This window comes from Ornithodoros turicata, chromosome 6 (assembly GCF_037126465.1).
Source record: "Ornithodoros turicata isolate Travis chromosome 6, ASM3712646v1, whole genome shotgun sequence".
NCBI classification, from domain to species: Eukaryota; Metazoa; Arthropoda; class Arachnida; order Ixodida; family Argasidae; genus Ornithodoros; species Ornithodoros turicata.
This window is the reverse complement of record NC_088206.1, coordinates 12730602-12756511: the sequence shown is the minus strand read 5'-3', so window position 1 is coordinate 12756511 and position 25910 is coordinate 12730602. Positions and strand designations below refer to the sequence as shown.

Here is a 25910-nt window from a genome sequence, read left to right as displayed (position 1 = left end):
TTTCAGTTCCAAAGAGCTACGTATATGCCCACATGAGAATTCAGTGCAACAAATATATTAAGCTTCATGATATTGTTCTGAACTTGAGAAAAACTGTACAAGGCAACTCAAAATTCAGATTCCTACTCTACATCAGGTGTGCAGCATCTTCTATGTTCTGGTTTGAGCTCAATGGACTTATTTTGTGCAAACAGAAACATGCGATCTATAATGTGATTTTTGTGATGTGGGTTTGTTGACCTGCTGATTAGATTCATGGTGTTGAAACAAGGAAATTGTTTTTAACCCTTTTCCTGGATAAAGGCAAGGATGTGAGGAAAGAAGGAAGGAAAGGAGGTGAATTGGAGCAACGCATCAAAATGACAATAGATTGTCTGCGTTTTCAGAGTTGTTTTTGAAACTGATGAACTGAAATGACGGGACAAAATAATTGATAGCAATTTTATTTAGTCCCAATTATTTACGTTTCTGTCATTCAGATCGCGACGCAGACGATACGATTACGATTGTGCGGTGGCGCCATTTGGCGGCGATCAGCTGAACCGCCTTTTACGTCACCACACATGCGAAGATGGCGACGAGATGTTTAGGTAGTGATTGCGAATGAGATACATTGAGATTATCGTTCCAACACGGTGCCGCGTTGTCAATTTAAGTAAGATGTCAGTAAGGTAACAAAAAGGATGCGAACAGGTTCAAACACGGGCGAAATGTTCATCACTCGTGCTCTGGAAAAGATCTTAAACGATCGCGAAATCAAGCGATCTCATCACTCTCAACTTCGGAAGGCCTGTGAAGTGGCTTTAGGTAAGGGCGTTTCTGAATGCAATCTAACAGTGGGAAAAGTGAAGAGAAAGTAAACGTTTCTTGTATGGTTCTTGGGGCATAGCAGAGGTGTTTCAATTCAGAGTGATTCTTCGAGTGCTCATTGGGAGTGCTCTGAAGGAAGCAGGTGCTCGATCTAACTTGTAAAGGTCTTGTTTGCCCTACATACTAGTACATCGTGTTCTCGGAAAAATCATAGAATATTACGGGGAACCTCTCGAGCATTGTAACATGAAACGGGGTAAGCCGCTCTTTGCAATGTTGGAATTGCACTTTGTATCGTAAGCACGTCTTGAAAACTTGCGTCCGCTTGCGGAAACCATGTGATGCTTCGCTGTCTTGTCCAGTGACACGTAACGCATTGAAGAGCAAACGATAAAACAGCTGACATTGTGTAAAATCCCATTCTAGGTGTTCCGCCCAAGTTTCTCATATAGTCTGACTGAGCAGGGTAGCAATATGGCCTGTGCTTCTTAATGGATTGTGCTTTCCAATAAACAGTTGATGTCATGCGTATGACAAGATTCGTGTGCAATAGGTATTGATTGCATTCGAGCAACGAATGTGTAATCTAGGTCATGTGTCATGCATAATAAAAATGTTCACTGTGGATGCATTTGAAAGACCTTTATGCATAAAACAGCTACCTCATTTGTGTGTAACAGATTAAAAACGAACTGTGTGCAATTTTTATGCTTGCAGAGGAAATAAAAAATGAGACCAAGGACATGGTACAAAGGTAAGTGAATTGCAGACATTAAAATTTTATTGCATGCAATTTCAAAGTGCTGTAGACATGACATATCAACATTGTGGGTTGCTCGATAGTCCTTTCTCTTCGGATGCATGACACTAAAATGAAATATTTTATAAAATAGAGAAGCATAACGAACGAGCATGGTTAAAATATCATTTTGGATTGACAGCCTTGCGCCTACACAATATAAGTGTCACAAGTATATCCTGTCAAGGCACCAAGGCCGTCTGTCAGCTGCCAGCTGCAGAAGATGCTGAAAACAAAGGATGTCCCCATCATCTTCAAATGAGTGCAAATTCTTGTAGCTGGCTGTACACTGGAGTGTTCTTGCAGAAAGGAAAAGTTGGAGAATGCCACTGTCTTCTAGACATATGTAGAATAGAGTTAAAAGTTGGCCGGGCCTTTATTTCCAGCACTGGGGGATTTTAACGCATTCAGTACTTCTATGTTTTGTACCCTCTTGCTTGTGTAATGCTGTCTAGAGAGGGATGTCGTAAGTGCTACAAGAGAAATGCATCATGCTATACATAATAGAAGGTGCACTTGCAACAAACATAGAAATCATATTGTGGGCCGCATGCTGACTTGCAGTTAAAATAGCATACACGCAGGCAAGCTAGTAGACAAGATCGACGACGAAGCCCCGAGCTTGGCCACAACAACAGGACGTAATGTAGCACAACACGAGCACAAACGATTTATTTACACAAATGTTCAAATATATGTTATAAGACCAAAAGCCATAAGCATCTGGTTCGGTTGCTGAAACTCTGTTCTCACGTCAATGTTCTTTTTTCGCCTTCTAATCCTTCTTAGGTGCTTGTAACCTAGTTTCTGTGTTTCTGTTGGGGGGGGCCTTATGATATATATTGCAATGTCTGCGTAAATTACTCGTTCTGGCTGGTTTGAGCTTGTTTTGTGTTACGTTATGTCATCTTGTTGTTGTGCCCAAGCTTGAGCATCATCGTTATGGATACTGCCTTGCTTTCTCCACGCACTGTTTAGGTAGCATGCTCCTTTTGTTAGACAGTTTTTAAGTAGGTAATCTAATCGAAGAGCGCTACAAAAATGCTGATGATCAAGATTACTCTCCACGACGAACAGGTCTGGTGAGAATTTCTCACGCAGCTTGATAGACGCAGCAGATGTCGGGGTTTGTAAAAGATAGAGATGACCCTAGGGGGACATCCCAAGACGGTCATACGAATTCATGGACGACAAAATTTAGATTACTTCATTATTTTATGCGATCAGTGTTTTACTCTTGTGTTGGGTGATGTACGACTTGGTGCAGATACATAAGGTACTGTGGTTAAGTCTCTGTAACAATTTATGAGGCAACCTGTAGTTGTCACTAAAGATTCCATCATTATCCCTGCAGTCAGGAGACTTCTTCTGCACTTCCACTGCCCAAGGGCCAGGCCGGTCTCGAAGCTGAACGATACTTGCTTCCGTTTGAGCTGGCCTGCCAGTCCAAGTCGCCCCGTATTGTGGTCACAGCTCTGGATTGCATCCAGAAGTTGATCGCGTATGGCCACCTTACGGGACTGCTGCCCGATCCAACCGACCCCAGCAAGCTGCTCATCGATCGCATCGTAGAGACTATATGTGGCTGCTTTCAGGTACGACAGTGTTTCCAATCATGGCTGTATATAAAGGTAGTCACTAGCTTATTGATTCTTGTGGGTAGTTTCTTTCGTAGTACAGTACTGGCAGCACCGGCACTTACTGCATTGAAACGTTTGGCCAAATGGTTATGACCAGACCTGTAAATTAATTACAAGCAACCTAATCATTGAACTTAATTACAGTCTTCGTAATTAAAGACTTCCGTGATTACCTTTTTATATTATATTATTGTAGCTTAATTATATTTGGAAATAGTTTGTACTGCACTTGGAGTCACTTTTGGAACTATACGTATATAACATAATTTGAGATTAAGCTTCATCTTATTTAAATTCGTAGTGTGATTTCACGACACCTGCGATTTTTCGTTATTCACGAAAGAAGATTGTAACGTCAGCACCAGTATGCAACAATGTGGGTAATTAGGATAAGTATGTTTGAATGCCAGTAGGAACTGCACCTTTGCATACCACATGCCGTAGGTGTCGCCGCTTTTAAGTCTACTCTGAACAGTCCGGAAGACGGGAACAAGGCGCACATCACAGAGTTCCTCGATGAAGAAGAACAAAGTCATACTACATCAAAATTGTATATCATTTCAGAGCAGCTGTAATTGCAGTGAAGTTATATTTATAATTTTGTAATTGTAACTGTTTACTTTTATGAGCATGATGCTGCGATTGCAGTCCAATTACTTCTGGAAAGTATTTTTTACATGTCTGGGCTTAGGACTTGTGTGCTGAAGAGCATTACGCTGTACACACTATACAAAAATACTTTCAGGGTCCCACCACAGACGATGGTGTACAACTACAAATCATCAAGGCCTTGCTTACGGTTGTGACAAGTCAGTCATGCGAGGTGCACGAGGGTAGTGTACTGCAGGCAGTGCGTACTTGCTACAACATCTACCTGGCGTCGCGCAACCTCATCAACCAGACGACGGCCATAGCCACCCTCACGCAGATGCTCAGCGTCATCTTTGCTCGTATGGAAGCCTGCCAAGACACAACGGAAGAAACGAAGACTCAAAACAGCAGTCAACATTCCAGGTACACTAAGAGTGGCCAATTATAAGCAGTCTGTCCATGCTTCACCTATTCTCAGGCCTGTATTTATACTTAGAGCCTGAAGTTTTCGGGAAATATTTTTTCAAAATTCGGGGGGTAAAAATCGGGTAAATAAACGTGTGCACTAAATTCATGCGAATTTGGGTGAAAAAAACAGCCGATATGTTAAATTCAGGGAGAAATCGGGTTCAGTTACTCAAACTAACTGTAGTGGTTTGGTACAAACGGTGATGTAACTGCATTTGCTTCAAAAAAGCAAGTTAATGCATTCCTACAGACATCCCAGTGGGGGGAATTTGCCGGGTAAAAATCGGGTTTCACCCTACAGGGTGAACCTTCAATTCGGGGTGCAAATTCGGGGAAGAATCGGGTAAACCCCTAAAACTTCAGGCTCTATTTATACTGCAATCACTCGCATAAGTGATACGACCTGACTATTTCAACACTTAAAGGGGTTGTGACACACTTTGTACTAAGTTATGCCGGATGAAAAATTTGTGAAACTTGCATTCCAATTTTTTTTTGCAGTGATGAGGGTAATAGACGCATAGAAAATCAGCACTGCAAATACTGAAACTAATCGGGCTCTGACATCTCTGCAGTCTCAGCCAGTAACGCAGCACTGCAGAGGTCACATGCCTATGAAGGCCAATGGGAAAGGCCGTAGCTGCTGCTGCTCTAACGTGAGAGCTTGACGCGTACATGTGTTTGAGGGTCTTGCCAAGTACGGCACATAGAAAAATAATTCCTTTTTTGCTCAATGATGTAGCATGCAGTACAATATGTGCATATCGTAACGAACCACACTTATCAAAGTGTCACACGTCAGAGGACTTTTCTGAGTAAGGTCCTAAGCCTTACTTGCTAAGTCACTAGCGCTCATTTGAATACCAACACATTTTAATTCAATACTGACATATTGGCACAATGTTCTTTTTTAATGTAGCACCCCAGAAATAAACGGGAGCACTGAAACCACCGAATCCAAAGAGTCGGAAGGCACCAAGGAACCTAAAGAAGACTACAGCGAAGACACCGCGCAAGAGGTGGCCGCCACAGTGCTAAACGAAATCCTCAACCGGGTGGTCGGAGGCGGAGACGCGAACGAAGACAGCACGAGCCCCGCCGAGCCGTTGAACCGTGTCCCATCCCAGGAAAGCGTTGCCTGCGAACCCGAGTGCGTGCAAGCCCACTTTGCCCACGTCAGGCAAAAGGACGCGTTCCTCGTGTTCCGCTCCCTGTGCAAGCTGTCCATGAAACCCCTCCCCGAGGGGCAGCCGGACCCCAAGTCTCACGAGTTACGTTCCAAGGTGCTCTCCCTCCAGCTGTTGCTGTCCATACTGCAGAATGCTGGCCCAGTGTTTCGAACAAACGACATGTTCATCAACGCGATCAAACAGTACCTCTGTGTCGCCCTGTCCAAGAACGGGGTCTCCTCCGTGCCCGAAGTGTTTGAGATCTCGGTGACCATCTTTCTGGCGCTGCTGCAGAACTTCAAGACGCATCTTAAGATGCAGATCGAAGTGTTCTTCAAGGAAATCTTCCTGAACATCCTCGAGACACCGAGTTCGTCTTTCGGTCACAAGTGGAAAGTGATACAGGTTAGTTTTTTTTTTTGTGGTAGTCCTCGTTGTAGCCGTCAACAGTGCAAGGCAGGGGTTCCTTTCCAAATATGTAATGTAAGGCTCCAGTGGATGTGCAGTTGAACTGCAGTGTATTATTGAACTATGGAAACAAAAAGTGACATTAGATTGTGTGCCTTTGCACTGTCGTTACTATTGTTATGGCCTCGTGTTTTCTGATTAAACCCGGTAAAACCCGTTTTTACCCTGTGATTTGCATAATTGGCACTGTGGGTAAAACCAGGGAAACCCTGAAAATGAACTTGGCAAAGTGCCAATTCAGCCACCATTACAGGCTCTAGAGTACAATAAGCATATTCAGTCAAACTGCTTGGCCTCTCACTTTCATCTGAACTGTGAGAACAACTTTTTTTTTTTTCCTTCAGAAAACCTGCTTTTCCACCTAATTAATTAGTTATTAGATATTTTGCCCCTGCTTTTCAAAAAACACAATACCTGAAAATGCGAGGGCGTAATTATAATCACTGCGACATTCCGCTAATGTTGCTATGGCGTGTCGCCACAAATGTTCTGTTGCGTGACATTGCATAATTTCCTGTGTAGCCGTGGCATATATTAACCAGAGTGATATTAACATGCCATGGCATGCACAGCTCCACAAGCTATGTTTCATGCTCGATAACATTTGCTTGATAATCTGTTTGTGAAAAAATATAACGTTACGACCGTCTAGAACATTGCCACTATGATTTTCTACATGTGCTGTGTTAATACAAGTTTGGCCACTTCCCAATACAACTAATTATGGCCAAATATTCATTGGTTACACACCAGGGTGGTTCTGAATGCCCTAGTAGATAACCACGGTGACTATGCAAATGACACAGCAACATAGATGATAGTGGTGCTGCCAGCTGGTGTGTTGTGCATCTACTAAACTGGCGCCATGATTGTCATGGAACATAATTCACATTCGTAAAGATTGACATACCCTCATATGACTGATGGTATTGACTGATGGTATTGACTGATGGTGGGTGACAGATTATGAACGTTATTATTATGAACGATTATAAAGGAAATTGCATACTTACCTTTATAACCATTTCATTAACACACCTGATCGGAAGCTGTGACAATGTTTCATGTTACTCTAATAGTGACCTGCTTCGTTAAAGTGAAGTCGCAGTCTCTTGCAAAGTACATTTTTCGGTTGGAAACACCGCTAGAAAAGCACTATCGTAGTAGACATCATTGCAAACTACACACAATCACTCAGTCAGAATCGGTCACTGCGGTGCTGTAGAAGATCTAGAGCACATTCTTCTCCATTGCCCACACTACCAACCTTCCCGAACCGTACTCTCCGGATCTCTTAACGAGCTGGACTCTCGCCCCCCTCCCCCCCTCTCTCTCTCTCTCTCTCTCACACAAAATTGCTTGGTCCCTGGCCACATCCTGACCACCAGTGCTCTGCCCTCAAAGCTCTCTTCACCTTTCTGGATAACATAGGACTTCGATCCTTATCGTGAAGGGGCTCATTATTTCATTCCCCGCATCACCACCAGCAATGGGGCAGAGTGTCGCCCCTGGCGATGAAACTCTCCATTCATCGTCTCGTAATAAAGTTGTTGTTATTGTTGTTGTTACACAGAATCTGGCAACACACACAACAACTCGTTTATTTGAAACTGATTTGAGAGGGTACAACTCTCCGTTTCCACTGTAGACTTCAGTTGCAACCTAATGTACACCTTGTATACGCTGTCTTCTTATGCAACTGCCCAGGTGCTCACTCGCATATGTGCCGATGCCCAAAGCGTGGTGGACATCTACGTCAACTACGACTGCGACTTGAACGCAGCCAACATCTTTGAACGTTTGGTGAACGACCTCTCAAAGATAGCGCAGGGGCGTCAAGCTCTGGAACTGGGTGCAACCACGAATCAAGAGAAATCCATGCGTATCAAAGGGCTAGAGTGCTTGGTCTCCATCCTCAAGTGCATGCTGGAGTGGAGCAAAGACCTTTACGCCAATCCACCTGCAGGACCCGAACACACCGAGGTATGTAGAGTCCCAATGATACGAAATCTTATCCTTGCACTTTTACTTTTATTTCCCACCTTTCTTTCTTTATTTGTTTTATTTTACTTTTCTGGCGCAAAACTATTTTTGCTGCTTTGTTCAGCCAGTGGCTGACCACCGAGGTTTTCGCATTTATGAGTTTAGCAACATACACAATACCGAATGTGGTGTGGCTCATCATAAGTAGAGCCTGAAGTTTTAGGGCTTAACCCGATTCTTCTCCGAATTTGCACCCCAAATTGAAGGTTGCCTCTTTAGGGAGAGACCAGATTTTTACCCGGCAAACTGCCCTCGCTGAGACATCTGTAGGAATGCACACAAACTTGGTTGGCAGCAAATGCAGTTACATCGCCGTTTGTACCAAACAAGTACAGTTCATTTGAGTAACTGAGCCCAATTTCTCCCCAAATTTAGCATCCTGAAAGTTTTTCCCCCCAAATTTGCATTAATTTAGAGCAGATGTTTATTTACCCGATTTTTACTGCCCGAATTTAGAAACAATACTTCCCGAAAACTTCAGGCTCTAATCATAAGTAATGCCGTTTCTTCCAAAGTTTGTTGAGAAGAAATATCTCGTCGACAAATTCACTTTGTTTCTAACACTAATTCGAGAGGCTCATGTCTAACCCTTGAAGTGGCACTGAAGAGCGAAATTTCTCCTTGCATAATACATAAAATAAATTAAAAATTAATTTAATAAATAAAAATTATTAAATATAAAAATATATATTGAATAATATATAAATATATATATATATATTAAATAAATAAAAATTAATTAACTAAATAAAAATTAAATAAATAAATAAATAATAAATAAAAGATGCTGTTACCTCGACCTAAGGAAAACTTTCAGCCGTCCATTCAGACGTTCTGCAAGGATGAAGATCGCAGCCTCGTCAGCCATGGTGGTTCGTCGAACTCGCTCAATTCAGTGAGCAGCTCCAACATTCCCGAGCAATTGGAAGTGCTCAAGCAGCAGAAGGAGATAATGGAACAGGGCATTGACCTGTTCAACCGGAAACCAAAGCGGGGCCTCCAGTTCCTCCAGGAACACAGCCTAGTCGGCCCACAGCCCTGGGATATCGCAGAGTTCTTCCACACTGACGACCGCCTAGACAAGGTAGTCTAGCCTATAGTCACTTAATTGACTTAAATTATGTGCTTGACTTACTTGTCAAGTAAAAGCATTGTTCAGTCTAGGATCTTGTGCTGGAGTATAGTTAAATAAGCAATGGTCTGTAAAAGTAATGGTATCTAATGGTCTGTAATTTACTCTGGACCGATTGATTGTATTTTGCTTTGTTCTTGTTCTTGAGATGTGGTATATTATAGCTCGAAGGACTGCACCTCAAGGAAACAGAAACACGCAGCTTTAAGTGAAATGTTAAAGAATCCTGGAATGAAGTTAAATATTTGAAAATTTTGCAACATATTCTAGCATCATCTTCGCCTGCTCTGCACAATTCTAAACACATGTACTTGTAACATCTTGAGTCTCATATTAGCAGCTTTAGTCCTGTTATTTGCAGCTTTTGCACCTTCCCTGAACGTTACCCATTACTCACCTGATTGACTCTCTTAGATATTCTATGCATGTGTTTGTTCAAGATAATTGTGATTTTGTTGTGCTTCTTCCATTCGATATTCTGTCTCTAAATACCATTGTGTCCCCTCATGTTTAACAGACTCAAGTTGGAGACTTTCTTGGAGAAAATGACAAGTGAGTGATGTTCCCACTGAAGATGCATCGCACGATGATTAGTACGATAATTTACGCATGTACTTTTCTTCACATGTACCATCCAGGTTGCACAAGGAAGTAATGTGTGCCTATGTGGACCAGATGAACTTTGCAGAGAAAGACTTCGTGTCTGCACTGAGGAGCTTTTTAGAAGGTTTCCGTCTTCCAGGTGAAGCCCAAAAGATCGACAGGCTCATGGAAAAATTTGCATCTCGTTATTGTGAGACCAACCCAAAGTACGTTTCTGTTGCGTGCTCACGGTTCGGAGGCATGATGCTGGCCCACTTGTTGTGAAACTCATTTAGAAGTCTTTAAAGGCTCCTTAAAGCTGTTTTATAAAGAGCTTACCGAATGTGATTGTATCCCAAAATCTCTGCCACATGCAATTCAAGTGCACTTATCGTGAACAGAAAAGCTTTAGAGATCTCGCACCCGACTAATTAACATATTTCTGCTCCAGAATGATAGTCTAAATAATATAATATATATATGTAATATAATGATAACCTAAACCGTCTTATGCAATCTTTGCAGCAACGGCCTGTTTGCAAGTGCAGATACAGCGTATGTACTGGCCTATTCGATTATAATGTTGACAACCGACCTGCATAGTCCACAAGTGAGTCTGAACGTCCTGGTCTACGAGCGAAATGTCACATTTCATTTCATCAACTCTAAGTTGCTGCGTGCTTTCGGTCAGGTGAAGACGAAGATGACGAAAGAGCAGTACATCCGCATGAACCGTGGCATCAATGACAGCAAGGACCTTCCAGAGCAGTACCTGTCGCAGATCTACGACCAGATTGCTGGCAACGAAATCAAAATGAAGTCAACCTCAAACAAAATGACTGGGAAACAGAGTAGGAGGGTCACCGCGTGGCGTTAAAGATGGCGTCTTTTCAGCTACCGATATTTCAGATGTTTCGAGTGAGAAGAAACGGCGCCTCCTGTACAACATGGAGATGGAGCAGATGGCACGGACAGCCAAGGCACTCATGGAAAGCGTCAGCCATGTGCAGGCATCGTTCACGTGTGCAAAGCATCTCGAACACGTACGCCCCATGTTCAAGGTCAGGGTCTATGACTTTCCACAATAATGCTTAACAATTTGGCCGTTTGGCAACTGACTGCCATCTTGGGCCTCTAGTAGCTCCAAAATTTTCCCGAGCTGCTGATAGAGTAAATGTTCTCGAACTTCACGAGCTTTCTTCTTATCTTTTAGTGTGTGCAATGGCGCAGTATGGTGCCTAAGAAATTGGAATATTCGTCAACTGAAGAAATAAATTTATTCAGTTCATCAGCAATTTACATTTCGTGTTACTATTTAGGCCTGCTGATGGTTTGCACTCTAATACCACAGGATCAACAGCACATGGAGAGATTGAGATGCATGCAAATTCTACAGATCAAGTTCATATATGTTATCCTGCCGTACTTGACATATCATTAACTGATGGGAAGTATGGTAAATTTTAGTCCACAGTAGAGTGACAGTATATTAGGGAGTGACTTTTTCGGGTTAAACCCGATTCCGCCTGGTTATTCCCCCCGAACTGACCTCCGACCAATTCGGGTTAAACCCGATTTCTCCCCGAATTCTAGTCACTATGAAATCCTCAAGTGACGTTTCCACTGAAGACAAACGAAGGTCGCCACGTGTAACACATGTAAGAATGGGTCACTTACGTTCCCAGCAATACATACACCCATGTGTGTCAACACTGTCTATGCCTTCGGGGATCACCGCTGGAAGGTCACGATCCCGCAAAAAAACAAATAACAGAGATTAGGAAATGACTTCATAGACAAGAGGAGAAACAAAAACACCAGATAACACCCGAAGGCACAAGTATCGCCCGATTTCTCCCCGAATTACAGATTTAAAAATAGCGCCCGATTTTTACCCCTCGAATCTGAGAAAGGCATTTAACCCGACAAAGTCACTCCCTAGTTATATGGCACAAATTTTCGTGTCTGGCACACTATGCAGATCAGAAAGCCAAGAAGTTTGGAGGCTTGCTTTCTTTTCCAGCTTCTGTTGTAACACAGACGCCATAATGCTATGGAGACGATGTTGTTGTTTAGCACTGACTGGAAATTAGTTTGAGGCAGTGGCACACGTGTGTCCTCCAGCACTCTTTTTACTTAGCACAATCCAGTGTGCCTTTGTGACATCATGCATCCCATGCCCTATTGGCTTGCAGCAGGTATTCCTAGATCTTTCTTGGCGTGAACAGGGAAGTAGAGTATCGCCTGTGTTAACAAAACACCCCAACTATCAGCATCCAAATAAAGTTGTTGTTGTTTCTTGGTGTGAATATGAATATGTTACCACTCTTGAGTAAAACAAAAATTACATTTCAGTTGGCCTGGACACCCTTTCTAGCTGCCTTCAGTGTTGGTCTTCAGGACTGCGATGATCCCGAGATAGCTGCTCTTTGCCTAGATGGAATACGCTGCGCAATTCGCATTGCTTGCATCTTTCACATGACTGTGAGTGCACTGTTGCTGTTTAAACTAAAGTCTGCTCATCGAATGTGCAATTGGGATTATTTTAGCGCAATTACTTAGAGATTAATTAGGTAAATGGGCTATGCAGTTTTTTAGCAAATAATGCTTTGCTCTCTTCCTGTAGCTTGAACGCAATGCATACGTGCAAGCGCTGGCGAGGTTCACCCTCCTGACTGCGAATTCACCAATCACGGAAATGAAGACCAAGAACATTGACACCATAAAGACACTAATAACAGTGGCCCACCTGGATGGAAACTATCTTGGCAAATCATGGTTGGAGATATTGCGATGTATATCGCAACTGGAGCTGGCACAGCTCATCGGAACTGGGGTGAAACCCCGTTACCTCAACTCCGGCAGCGGGGCAGTGGGAGCTCCACCGGAGGGTAGCGTGCTCGACCCAATCGAATGTAAGTTGATGACTTTTTAAGCACTATCAGTAGAGCCTGAAGTTTTAGGGTTTTACCCGATTGTTCCCCGAATTTGCACCCCGAATTGAAGGTTGCTTCTTTAGGGTGAAACCCGATTTTTACCTGGCAAATTGCCCTCACTGGGATGTCTGTAGGAATGCACTAGCTTACTTGTTTGGCAGAAAAATGCAGTTACATCACCATTTGTACTGTAACGTCCGAGCAAAAACCTGTACAGTCAGTACCAAACCTGTACCAAACCTGTACAGTACCAAACCTGTACAGTCAGTTTGAGTAACTCAGCCTGATATCTCCCTGAATTTAGCATACTGGAAGTTTTTTTGCCCGAATTCGCATGAATTTAGTGCACATGTTTATTTACCTGATTTTTACCCCCCGAATGTAGAAAAAAAATGTTTCCCGAAAACTTCAGGCTCTAACTATCGGTGAGGCGACCTAGGAGCCAAAGAACCATATTTGCTGATGAGCATTACATAATTTTATTACATAATTAGTGCAAATGTTTTGAGGACAATGCTGTTCAGCACATTTATCAGGGCATGCAGAGCACTAGGAGCAAAGTAGAGGACTAGGTTCTGCAATAATTCTTCTTCCCTTGACTGTATTTCAGAATTATCTATTTTTAAGTTTAAAGTCTCTCTATAGAAATTATTCAAATGATCCAGATGACAACTGGTGACACACTCCTTTGGATTTGGAAGCAGTATTGATATAAGAGGGAACGAAACAAACTCTTGTAAAGAAAATCTGGAGATTAGTGCACAATAACAGTCAATAAAACTGCTCAAGTTGTTTTATGTGCTCACATGTGAATTCCTCTTGATGTTTAGCATTCTCTTGCTAAAGCGTGCAACAGATAATGATTATGATGGATCACTATATTAGTATAATACGATGGCTGGTGTCTCAGGATTGCATTTCACTTCGAGCGGTGTCAAACACCGACGTCATACTACCTTGTTGCAGCGTAAAATACCGGAACAGACGCTTTAATACATTTTAATTTCAAGAACTGCTGCAGTAAGAGTCATACAAGCTGTGGCATTCAGGAATTCTTTAATTGAAAAAATCTTATTTCAGCAGCAGGCTGCGACAGGAACCACGAGGAAAAGTAATTGTAGTGACTACATAGAACCTTACGTTAACCTTATGTGAAGTGAAATAGCATTGAGATTTGGGTGGCATGCCTTTAAGGCAGTATATTTTGTCCACGTTCACATAGTGACTCGTAGTGGGCTACCCATGGACCAAAAACGCATGGCTCTGCTCCAAGAGTCGATGGGGGAGACCAGCTCGCAAAGCGTTGTGGTCGCGGTGGATCGTATCTTCACCGGGTCCACCCGTCTCGACGGAAACGCAATCGTCGACTTTGTGCGTGCTCTCTGCCAGGTAAGCGTCGTACATCGCATTTGAAATCTGTTTTTGCTAGAGATGGGACGAATCCAGAACTTTCCAAATCCAAATCCAAATCCAAGGAAGGAAGGTTCTGTGAATCCACGAATCTTACGAATCTCAAATCTTTCGAATCCTTTCTTTAAAAAGGGGTTTGAAAAGCCAGGGGGAAAACTCTTCTACTGCACGAAGAGTGTGTTGGAGCAGAATTTGATATACTTGTTTAATAAAAAAACAAAATAAGTAATAGTTCACTTTCAGGAGGAAACATGCCCGTATATCTCTTCCTAAATGTAATTTATTTAACGTGTCGTTCGTCGACTACAGGAAATACATAAACTCTTGAGTCTGAATTCTTTACTGTAAACTATGAAACAATCAAAAGCAAAACCAGGTTACTTTTACACTTGTAATGAGAGTTCCTGCTTGAACTCTTTCAGTCCAGAGCAGTGTAAACAAACAAACAAGGAAACACCCGCGGCCAATCTCGGCTTTCAGTGGACTCCGGATGCGCCAGTTTAAAAGAAAGACAAACAAACGTGTTTGGTGAATTCGAAAGATTCGATTTGCCACTTCGGCCTCTGGGATTCGGATTTCTGAATCTCTGCCTACCCAAGGAGCACAACACCTTGGCCCAATATTAGACAGATATTGGCAACACTGGCTCAATATTGGCCCAATCTTGGTCCAATATTGGGCCGGCATTACCAGTATTGGACAGATATTGGCAACACTGGCTCAATATTGGCCCAATCTTGGTCCAATATTGGGCCGGCATTACCAGTATTGGACAGATATTGGCAACACTGGCTCAATATTGGCCCAATCTTGGTCCAATATTGGCCCAATATTGGGGCAAGATGTTGTGCTGCTTGCCATCTTATCTAACTCTATCCGCTCCTATCGCAAGGTATCTCTGGAAGAGCTGGCCAACCCGTCGCACCCACGCATGTTCAGCCTACAGAAGATAGTGGAGATCTCCTACTACAACATGGGCCGTATCCGTCTGCAATGGTCCCGCATCTGGGAGGTGCTGGGCGAACACTTCAACCGCGTCGGGTGCTCTCCGTCGGAAGACGTGTCTTTCTTCGCGCTCGATTCTCTGCGGCAGCTTTCCATGAAGTTCATCGAAAAGGGAGAATTCACAAACTTCCGCTTCCAGAAAGATTTCCTCCGTCCCTTCGAACACATCATGAAACGTAACCGGTCGCCCACGATCCGAGACATGGTGGTGCGATGTGTCGCGCAGATGGTGAACTCGCAGGTAGGGCCTCGGATTTTTAGTCGTGCCTTGTCGAATTTTCAGAGCCGCGTGCTCGACCATTTTTGTGCTTTCAGGCTGCCAACATCAAGTCCGGTTGGAAGAACATATTTAGTGTCTTCCACCTGGCCGCCTCAGATCGAGACGAGAGCATCGTGGAACTTGCGTTCCAGACAACGGGGCGAATTGTGACGCAGACGTACAGTTGCCACTTTTTGGCACTAGTTGATTCCTTCCAGGTATGTGGCAGACCGAAAGGTACTGTATTTATAAGATTATAAATAGAGCCTGAAGTTTTCTGGAAATATTTTTATTTCTAAGTTCGGGGGGTAAAAATTGGGTAGATAAACGTGTGCTCTAAATTCGTGCGAATTCAGGTGGAAAAACTTCCAGCATGCTAAATTCGGGCAGAAATAACGGGCTCACTTACTGAAAGTAACTGTACTGATTTGGTATACAGTAAATCTCGGTTATAACGAACTCGACGGTCGCGTGCAACCCGTTCATTATATCCGAAGTTCGCTATAAATGGAATGGACAAAAAATTTGATCCAAAAGGCCAGCAGTGTAAGAAACATGAGTCATGTATGCCGTTCATTGAAAATACATCGTTAATGGCGCCTGTTTATACACAGTTGCGGAGATCACGGCGTTCTCTAAGTCATCAAGGTGGTCCAGGTGGGCCGCGGCGAGCGCCTTCGCTACACAAAATCGCGGAGCGAAGCAACGTACTCGAGTGCCTCCGCTGTAATTAAAATGTAAGGAGGGGAAGACACTGTGTCATCATCATCGTCATCGAAAAGTTCGTTTGGCGGCGGGCGCACGTCGGCAATGATGTCCGAATCACTGAAGTCCGCGACGGCCTGTGCGTCGTCATCTGCTGTCGCGAACTCCTCGAAAGACTGACAGCCGTCAGTGAGATTCGCAGCCGTTGCTCTGTCCCAAAGTTCTGTGTCGGTATCACGCACACCAAAGTCCACTTCACGATCGGCGTCTGTAGCCAGTGCCTGATGAACAAATCCAGCTTTTCTGAAGCAGTTTCGCAAAGTTTCCCGCTTCACCTGCATCCATGACGCCTTAATCATCGGCCAAACGGGTGCACGTGCAGCGCGCGCTGATGGTGACAGCGCATTGGCTGCAAAGCGAGGTCACGCGCAAGCGGCGCCTGACAAATCTGCGGGCGCCTGACGTCGCGCGCTCGCCTTCTCCAGTGGTCGAGTGAGCTCTTTCGGTCGCAGTAACCGAAGGCTCCCCGGCAATTCGTTCATAATAGGCGGGGGCAATTTCCATAGACTCAATACAAATTTTGACGGTCATTCGTGAGGCATTCGTTATAACCGAAGATTCGTTATAAGTGGGGCTGTTATAACCGAGATTTACTGTATACGGTAACTACGTTTGCTGCAAAACCAGTTAGTGTGCATTCCTACGGATGTCTTGTGAGGGCAATTTGCCGGATAAAAATCTGGTTTCACCCTAAAGAGGCAGCCTTAAATTTGGGGTACAAATTCGGGGGAAGAACCGGGTTAAACCCTAAAACTTCAGGCTCTAATTATAAATGCACACCCAGTTTTTGCGTTTGTGATAACAGAAAAAGCAGGGAACGGGTGCAGGTCTGAAATTATGTATTTCTCATTGGCTTTAGTCCTTGCAAGAGAGTGACGCTTTCTTTATCGACGTCCATGCACCACACGCTGTCATCCTCCGTGCCGTTAATCCAGCTTGATATGCCACATTTTCTTAGAAGCACGTGGAACCGTGGAGGACAGAATAAAGTCCCAAGCCCTGAATGAACAGAACGACTAAAAAGATACTCGATGACCTTGAAGAAATAGATGACATTGAGTGTGCCGGACAAGGTTATCTCTGCGTTCAGTAGATGGCGCTGGATTAGAGCACTGCACGGGCCGTATTTTTAGGCCCAGCCCGAGCCCGGTCTTCCTTTGATTTACTCGTCCGGGCCCGACCTGATGGCTGCATACCTAGCCCGGGCCCGGCCCAAGCTCGAAGGATATAACAAAGATTCTAAGTTACTCGGCCCAAGCCCGGCCCAAACCCAAGAAATTTATAGGCTACCCGGCCTGGCCGACTGTATCTGGCTATAACATTTGACCGTGGCTAACGAAGAGAGGGGTAACACAGCCTCGAGTCCAACCTAGGCTCGGCAATGTACCGGCCCGAGCCCGGCCCGAGCCCGGCCCGAGCCCGGCCCGGGCCCATAACGGTCAAGCCCAGCCCATGCCCACAAAAGAAAGCTTTACCCGGCTCGGGTTTTCGGGTAAGCCCGAGCCCGTGCAGCGCTCTATATGCTGGATAAGGACGACAGAAGTGGTGACACCGCACGAACGGTGCGAGCTCGTGGTCCCACTCCGGTCCGGTATTGGTCCATTATGCTACCCACATGGGTTTGTTTTGGCGCGTGCCGAGGGTGGTTCGCTGGAGAGCCACTGAGAAACGACGTGTATGTGAAAAAGTCCATTGAGGATTGAAGGATGATTTTGTGCTCTGCTCCACCAACAGGATGCAGTAAAATGCCTGTCTGAGTTTGCATGCAACGCCTGCTTTCCGGACACGTCGATGGAATCCATCCGTCTCATCCGGCACTGTGCAAAGTACGTGGCGGAGCAACCGCAAGCATTCCGCGACCACAACATGGAGGACCAGACCGTCCCGGAAGAGGACCGTGTCTGGGTTCGAGGCTGGTTTCCGATCCTGTTCGAACTGTCCTGCATCGTGAACAGGCAAGGCGCTTTCTACATTCAGTCACGCACCACAGTGCTGCTGCCTTGGCATCTAATACTGCAGTGTACCATCTTCACAGGTGTAAGCTAGACATCCGCACAAGGGCATTAACCGTCATGTTTGAAGTGGTCAAAACGTATGGAGCCTGTTTCTCTCCGCACTGGTGGCAAGACCTGTTCCAGATCATCTTCCGTATCTTCGACAACATGAAACTTCCGGAGCGCCACAATGAGGTAGGGATTGTCGTTTTACTTTACCAGGCGTGCTTTGTTTGTCACAATATGCTTCTTGTAACAGACCATGTCTTGTAGTACGTTATCAGTGCCATCGTTTCTTGGTTAGTACAGCTCGGGACAAAAGTTTACGAAACACTGCACCAGCGTATTTCTTCATGGGATCTGTCTCCTGCTAGCTATCAGGGAGAGATTGAATAAGAAACGGGTGTCCGGCTATTCTCTCTGTCTCTCAGTGTGTGTGTGTGTGTCTGCTCCTGTTTTGCTGCTAGGGTGTCGCTCCAATGGAAAAATGTGACACACCGGTGTTCCGTAAACTTTTATGAAATGTGCTTCCCCTTTGTATTTTGGAGGTGTTGCTGAGGAGTGACTCTTGCAGGGAAAATTAGGCTCTTTTATAATGTGTGTTCGCGAGTGTTCTGATCAACATTGCCCACAATCACACGAAATGCTTCCTGTAGTGCTGGGTGGGGTGGCATAGTGTCGCAACACCGGCGACTGGTATTTTTGCACACCCTTGTGACAGACATTGGAATTTGTGGATCGTACATGTGATTGTCATATTGTAAGGGAACAACATGCTAATTGCTCAGCTCTTTTATTTTTTTATTATTTTCTTTTGCTTTTCTCTAGAAGGCAGAATGGATGACAACAACGTGCAATCATGCGCTCTACGCCATCGTAGACGTTTTCACCCAGTACTATGACGTGCTGGGGAATCTACTTTTGGACGAGCTTTTTGTTCAGCTGCACTGGTGTGTCCAACAAGGTAGGGGAAAATAAATAAATATGAATGCAATTTGAACGGAATTAACTAGACACTCATTACATGCAGACAACAAGCAGTTGGCACGTTCCGGCACTAACTGCCTCGAGAACTTAGTCATATCAAACGGAACAAAGTTCAGCACGGAAACGTGGGACAAGACGTGCCAGTGTATGCTGGACATCTTCAAGACAACGCTACCCAACATGTGAGCACCCAGCGTTGAAATTGTGGAGTTGATGGACACACACTCGGACAAGATTGTTTGAAGCTGTGCAAGAAATGCATTGTAGCCACGCGTGCCATTGCCATGTACACAGTGAACTGTGTAAATACCGTCGCCAACTGATTTTTCAGACTTCTAGGAGCCACGAAATCTTTCTAGAGTGTTGGACAGTCAGAATTTTTAGTCAAAGGCAAAAATTCGGATTATTACGTTTTTTTTTTTTTTTTTTTTTCTGTGCGCATGTTCAGAATAGCCAAAGGTTTCAATTAGAGCATGAAACTTTCAGGAAATATTTTTTTCTAAACTCAGGGAGTAAAAATCGGGTAAATAAACATGTGCTCGGAATTAATGCAAATTCGGGTGGAAACTTCCAGTATGCTATATTCACAGAGAAATTGGGCTCAGTTACTCAAACTAACAGTACTGGTTTAGTACAAACGGTAATGTAACTGCATTTTCTGCCAAACAAGTTAGTCTGTATTCCTACAGACGTCTCAGTGAGGGCAATTTTATCTTGTTTCTTGTTTATTTGTTTTCTGGTGCTACGCAAAAGGGAACCAAATCCCTGTCTAGGCGAGAACACCAGGACAATATCACAAGGTTACACGCAAAGTAACACAAAGTAAAACGCAAAAAAAAAAAAAAAAAATTGATGGGTAAAAATGGGATTTCACCTAAAGAGGCAACCTTCAATTCAGGGTGCAAGTTCAGGGAAGAATCGGGTTAAACCCTAAAGCTCCAGGCCCTACTCTCAATGTAGGTCTACTCCACTGTGAGTGACTGCAAAGAAACGCTTACAGGATAATTTTTTTATAGAGACTTCGAAAACACACTTGGAGTTTCTTTCCCATTCCGTTTCTATTCTGATGTGTTGCCTAACGGATATTTCTCATGCCAGTCTATGCTGGACAAGTGTGCTACTCTGCATAAATGTGAATTGGCTCTGTCAGGTTGCTGACGTGGTCTCCAAGCAAGGATGGTGTCTCTCAGGATGGCAATGCCACCGAAGATCCTGAAGCTCGAGCAAGTACGTCCTCAGACACCCGTCACAAACAAGCGTGTGTTTCTCATGTAACATCCCTTCCAGAGGAGGAGGTGCTGTTCAACTCTCTAAAGATCCGCTGCGTGGTGCAGCTGGAACTGATTCAAACCATCGACAACATCATCTTTTTTCCTGCCACAAGTCGCAAAGAGGATGCTGAAAACCTGGCTGCTGCTCAAGTAAGTAAACAAGCCTCTTGCCTGTTAGCTGTTGCATAGCTGTGCTTGAACATGGTGTGTAAAACAAAATTATGTGAATTAAATGCGAAACACGCATTGCTCTGTCGAAAAAACAGGACCGAACGAGGGCGGGTGAAATACGTACATGTGTTCAAAAGCAGTTTCAAAGATTGCATGACCCGCATTGTGCATATATAAATAGGGCCTTGTGCTTTCGGGTGTTATCGGGTTTCAGCTCCTGAAATAAAACTCGATTTCTAGCCCAAAGTTTTAAAAAACGTAGAACCTGAAAACGTAATTGTCTAATTATGTGTCATTTATTATTCCCACCTTTGATTCTGCAAATGTGACCACCTTATTCACTGTTGTGTCACGTATATTAGTGGATGTAATGAACCTTCTGAGACAATTGTAAGACTGACCATTTATGGCCTCCATCACACAGGCCGAAATGGAGCCTCGTTGGACGAATCAACAACCATTATCACTAGATCAGCAGCAACAGGAAGAGCAAGGCATGTACGGCTACCTGACATCTGCACAGCTCCTGCAACTTGTAGACTGCCTCATGGAATCTCACCGTTTTGCCAAGGCATTTAATGCCAACAGCGAACAGCGGAATCTGCTCTGGAAAGCCGGCTTTCGCGGGAATGTCAAGCCGAACCTCCTCACACAGGCAAGTCTCGCGAGAGTCGCACAAATTAAAGGAATACGGAAAAAGCTCGGGGAAGGGGTATGGCTCGTACTGAAACCTACATTCTTCATGTAGCCCATTGTGCTATCACCCCCGTCAATGCGAAACGGAGGTGAATCTGAGGTAGCCCCGGAAACGTCCCGCGGCACCTTTAGTTAATTTTGGGGCACTATTGAATGCGTGCAAATATTCACCGATTTTTGTTGATGCAGCTAATGTAAAAGAGAGCTTGATGACATTTAAGAATCTTTGTACCTGCCTGCTATTCAGCTTTTCGATGTACTACCCGGAAAAAAAAATATAGAAAAGTAAAAAATAGCTCGGACCCACGAAAAAAAAATTACTACGACCTAAGGCTCCTTCACTTTGTCTGCACTTGCATAGCAAGCGCAGCAATAGTGCATAATGCAATTATGCATTGGTGGTGTAGAAGAAGATGACATGTTTACTCGTAAAATTTTTGCAACAGCACACTGAAGGAGAGACAAGCAGAAAAGCAATAGCACACGCACACAGGAAGCAGAGTGGTGATGATTAGAGCCCCTAGATTTCCGCGATGCCGCGATATTCCGTGGAATTGGCCATGTCTCGCGGAACATACAGTTTCCAGCAGAATCGTCCCGTTTTTTGCGGAATATTCGGCATATTACAGAATCATGGGACGTTCCTTTGCTTGATGTCACCATTCTGCAAGTTGGCTTCACATCACACTTCCTGGAGTGTCAGTTTACATCAAATTAGGTTAGTCTTGGTTAGTTTGTCATTGCAGGTTAACAATCTTTCTGTAGCTTTCGCACTCATAAGTGCGCCGTCGTGCACCACCAGAAGTTCCATAGACAACGAGTAGTGTGTGCAGATCCCACTTCTGCACACACCCTGTGTATATGTACCTCTTATGGTAAATTGAGAATATACTCTGTGAATTTGTGTGGTCCTGGGAGAATGCAGACTCTTCAGTTTTTTATTGTTTTCTGTTGCTCGCAGATTTGTAAATCCTACTTCGCGGAGGATTTAATGTTCCACCGCAGAAAGCTAGCGGCTTTAGTGATGATGGCATGCAGTGCAGGTGACGAAACCTCTGGACTCGCTCATTCGTGTTGGGAGTGACTGTAGAGCGCTAGTGCCGAAGCTGCACTTCAGCTGTTTGAACCAGCATGACATCATTGCACAACTTTCCAGAACTAGTGCAGCGAGTGCAGCCAAATCGAAGAGACCTCTGGTCTTCCACTTGTGGATACGCTGCATAGGTTCCCAAACTTTTTCACCTGGGGAAACCTTCAACCAGAGCATCAAACCTAAGGTTTTTCCGGTTCGGTTCAGGTTCGGATCCAGGCATAATTGTTTGGTTCCAGTTCAGCTCCAGCAGGACACATATATCAGTTCCGAACCGGTTCAAAATGCTCTAAACCAGTTCAGAACCGGTTCATTGCACAAGGTATGTGCCCTAAAATAAACAGTACGAAAGTTCCGAAAGCTTTATTTCTCTTCTCATGTCCTAGCTAGCCGGGAAAGCTGTGACGGGAATGCTTGTCGGCAGGAAAACAAAACTATAGAGCGCAGTTGTTCGAATGTCTCAGAACCCGCTACTTTTGGAACAGGATGGGGCACTTAAGGATAGTTAAGATGACAAACGGTCAGTCTCGAACTCTCAATGCTTTGAAACCGGTTTTGAAACTGTAACCGAAATTTTCTCAATCGGTTCGGTTCAGCTCCAATATGGTGGCGGCCTTTTCGGTTCGGTTCTTTCCGGTTTTCGGTTCCGGTTCGGTTTGATGCTCTGCCTTCAACAGCTTCCGTCTCAAGAACATTAATAACGTGGGAATGAGATGCAGTGAAAGGCCATTGTTGCGCAGGAAGCACAAAGCCTCGCGTGTGTCCTGCGTGTCCTGTTCCGGATGTACGGGGACGACGGCAGGCAGGATGCCTGGCACACGGTGCAGGACCGTCTCATTGGAGTTTGCCGTGAAGCACTCCATTATCACCTGACACTGGCCACAGAAAGCCATCGTGACGCATGGGACAGCCTCCTCCTCCTCTTTCTCACAAGGGTCCTACGACTTGACGATGACCGGGTGAGAGCTCTCTTACATAACAACTTTGGGCCATTGTCGGCAAACATTTCTTGTCGATTTTAACAAATGTTAATCATTCGTTAAAATTTGTTAACATACAGTTGATTTTGCGTGTGAAAGCTATTTCTGTCATGCGGATTTGAAGCATAGCTAAAGCAGTTGCAACGGCTAAAGTTGGGCACAATTCCGTAACGGAAAAAGCACGAGACTAGGTAGTCTAGTATTTTTTTGTTAAGTATTGTTTTGTTAATTTTTTTGTTACCTATCCCACAGGCACGATTACCTTCTGACCATTCTTCGTATACAGTAGTTGTATCCCATTTCCCCATTATGTGCATGTGGAACATATATTTACTTCTTTTGTTGTTATCAATTTATTTATTTATTCGTGCCCACCAACAGCACTTGCCTAGGCAAGTTGTGCACTACAAAATTAGAACCATTTCCATAGTGTTGCTGCGAAAATACACGGCAATACATATTAACTAAAAAAAAACATTTGGCAGTGAACAAGCAATTATGAGTAGTTGTAGCACGAAGAACACAATCATATTTTTTACAGTTGCTGCAACTGATTTGGTAATATTAATTTGCTGTTGACAGAATGTATAGGCTCTATACTTGCACACTACTACTGTTTCCTGATGGTACTGTGGAATCTTGCCAAATGGAAGTCGCTTAAACAGTCGCTTTTCCTGACTCCGGAACTGTTGCCACCAGCTTTAACTGTACAGGGTGAATTTAGGAAAGGTTACACATTTCGATCGAGTCGTCAAAATACAAGATAACGTCACTGGCGCGTCAAACTTTGCGACCGATAGTCATTCGCCTTAAGTTTTATCCAGATTTTTTTCTTCAAATGCTACCATTTTATAGAAAAAAAGTTAGAAGTAAAGCAAATTCTCACCCCATGCATTTCCTCTGGCCTATACGGCCCGCAACCCGCCATTTTTTCCTCCGTCTGCTTCACGTTCACATCACTACGTATAGGTAGCGCTACCTGGAGACGAAGCAAAACCAAAACCTATAGAACAACAAACAACCAGATGGACCAGATGCAGGGTTTCGAGGCAGCGCCACCTATATGTAGTGATGTGAACGTGAAGGAGACAGAGGGAAAAAATGGCGGTTTGTGTGCAGTATAGGCCATTGGTAATGCAAGGGGTGAGAATTTGCTTTGCTTCTAACTCTTTTTCTACAAAGTGATAGCATTTGACAGAAATATGGATAAAACTTCAGGCGAATGGCTATCAGTCTGCAAAGTTTGAAGTGCCAGAAACGTCATTTTCTATTTTTACGATGCAATCAAAATGTATAACCTTTGCTAAATTCACCCTGTACATCCTAGCGTCCCGTACACCTAGCAACTGTTCCAAGAGGGATGCTATAGATTGTTGTTAACCTTGTTTGCAGTTTCGTGCCCATGCATCTGTCTACTACCCTCACCTCTGTGAACTGACCTGCATGGAAGTGAAACCTGCCATCCGAGCTGTTCTGCGCCGTTTTTTCTTGCGCGTCGGTTCTGCCTTCAACATCTCGCACCACTAGTCGGTAGCTCACATAGCTCACAGCACTCATAAACGGTGCACGTCCAGGGTTGTACGACATAATTTCTGTTTTTCTGCCTCGTTTTTGATTTTCTTTTTGGCGCTATTTGCACACACAGGTGCTCTTGGATCGGATTTGGATTGAACCTGAACACTGGACAATCCACTCCGAAGTCAGTGTTGTGAACAATAATCAAAAGTGAAGGCTGCAAGGAGTACACCTCACGCAAGCGTACTAACAGTAAACGGAGCAATTGATTGCATAGTGTGGGTAGAACAAAATGTATTTTGATTCAGTGCAAACATCAACGAACGTATACTACACTTAAGAACGTATCCAACACTTTGTGACGCAGAAAAAAAAAAAAAATCACCAGTTCATTAAGACATCTCTTATCTCCAGGACCTCGTCCACTGTGATTACCGATTACTTCCAGTCAAGATAGATACACTTTTTTTGTTCACTTGCACAAGTACTCAAGCATATTGAAGAATGAACTTTTTTGTTTTCTCTTGTACTTCCCTATGGTAGTAGAAATGGTGCTACCATTTCTATGCAAACTCGACGCTTGTCAGACATGTAGTCCGAACATCTGCGCACCACTTAGCATCGAAACACCCCAGAAAGAGAGGATATATTTCCTTTAGAGCAGTAACACTTGCACAGTGTCGTCAAAGTTTAATTTATTCTCAAGCAGTACATTCCAGCTATACAGGAGGCTCGGTTGCTTTGAGAACGTGTATAAAAGAGATGATAGTGAGCGGTGAAATTATTCTTGAGGGTTTGCCATAAGTGTAAATTAAGAGTGTACAATATGTTGCATTAAAGAATGCAAGTACTTAACTACTCTTGTGTTCTGTCTGTTTATTCTGCCTCCATGTTTGTTTTGGTCAAATAGAAGGCCCATTGTGTGCATTAACTGTGCGCATTAACTGTGCTAGACTGTTTCCAGATCTGCCTGTCTCTTTAAAAAATATATACATGTATGTTTTGGCCAACTTTCAATGGAACAGCGTGAAAAACTGCTGAGTTGGTCCCTTCGTGTTTCTTGTCTTTTCCTCATACTCAGGGAAATGTCACCTACAAGCTGATCTCCAGTTAGGTGTGACAAAATTCT

The 25910-nt window shown here is 44.0% G+C and overlaps 1 protein-coding gene across 3 annotated transcripts; it reads left to right on the top strand.

The window, feature by feature from the left end:
* Positions 1-3: 3 nt before the first annotated feature.
* LOC135399110 (brefeldin A-inhibited guanine nucleotide-exchange protein 1-like) lies at positions 4-25639 on the top strand. Of its 3 annotated transcripts, XM_064630821.1 has the most exons (26): positions 4-807; positions 1528-1564; positions 2964-3204; positions 3995-4263; positions 5228-5882; positions 7653-7928; positions 8806-9072; positions 9638-9672; positions 9759-9929; positions 10228-10312; positions 10394-10553; positions 10612-10763; positions 12058-12186; positions 12329-12617; positions 13861-14027; positions 14941-15294; positions 15369-15530; positions 17812-18032; positions 18113-18266; positions 18900-19035; positions 19102-19240; positions 20209-20285; positions 20346-20479; positions 20925-21155; positions 23027-23245; positions 24659-25639. In XM_064630821.1, exons 1-26 carry the CDS (start codon positions 684-686, stop codon positions 24791-24793), a joined length of 5019 nt encoding a protein of 1672 aa, XP_064486891.1. In that variant the 5' UTR covers positions 4-683; the 3' UTR covers positions 24794-25639. The 3 variants fall into 3 exon arrangements, with proteins under 3 accessions (XP_064486891.1, XP_064486890.1, XP_064486889.1); XM_064630820.1 differs by having other exon boundaries at positions 8818-9072; positions 20209-20479; XM_064630819.1 differs by having other exon boundaries at positions 20209-20479.
* Positions 25640-25910: the final 271 nt, after the last annotated feature.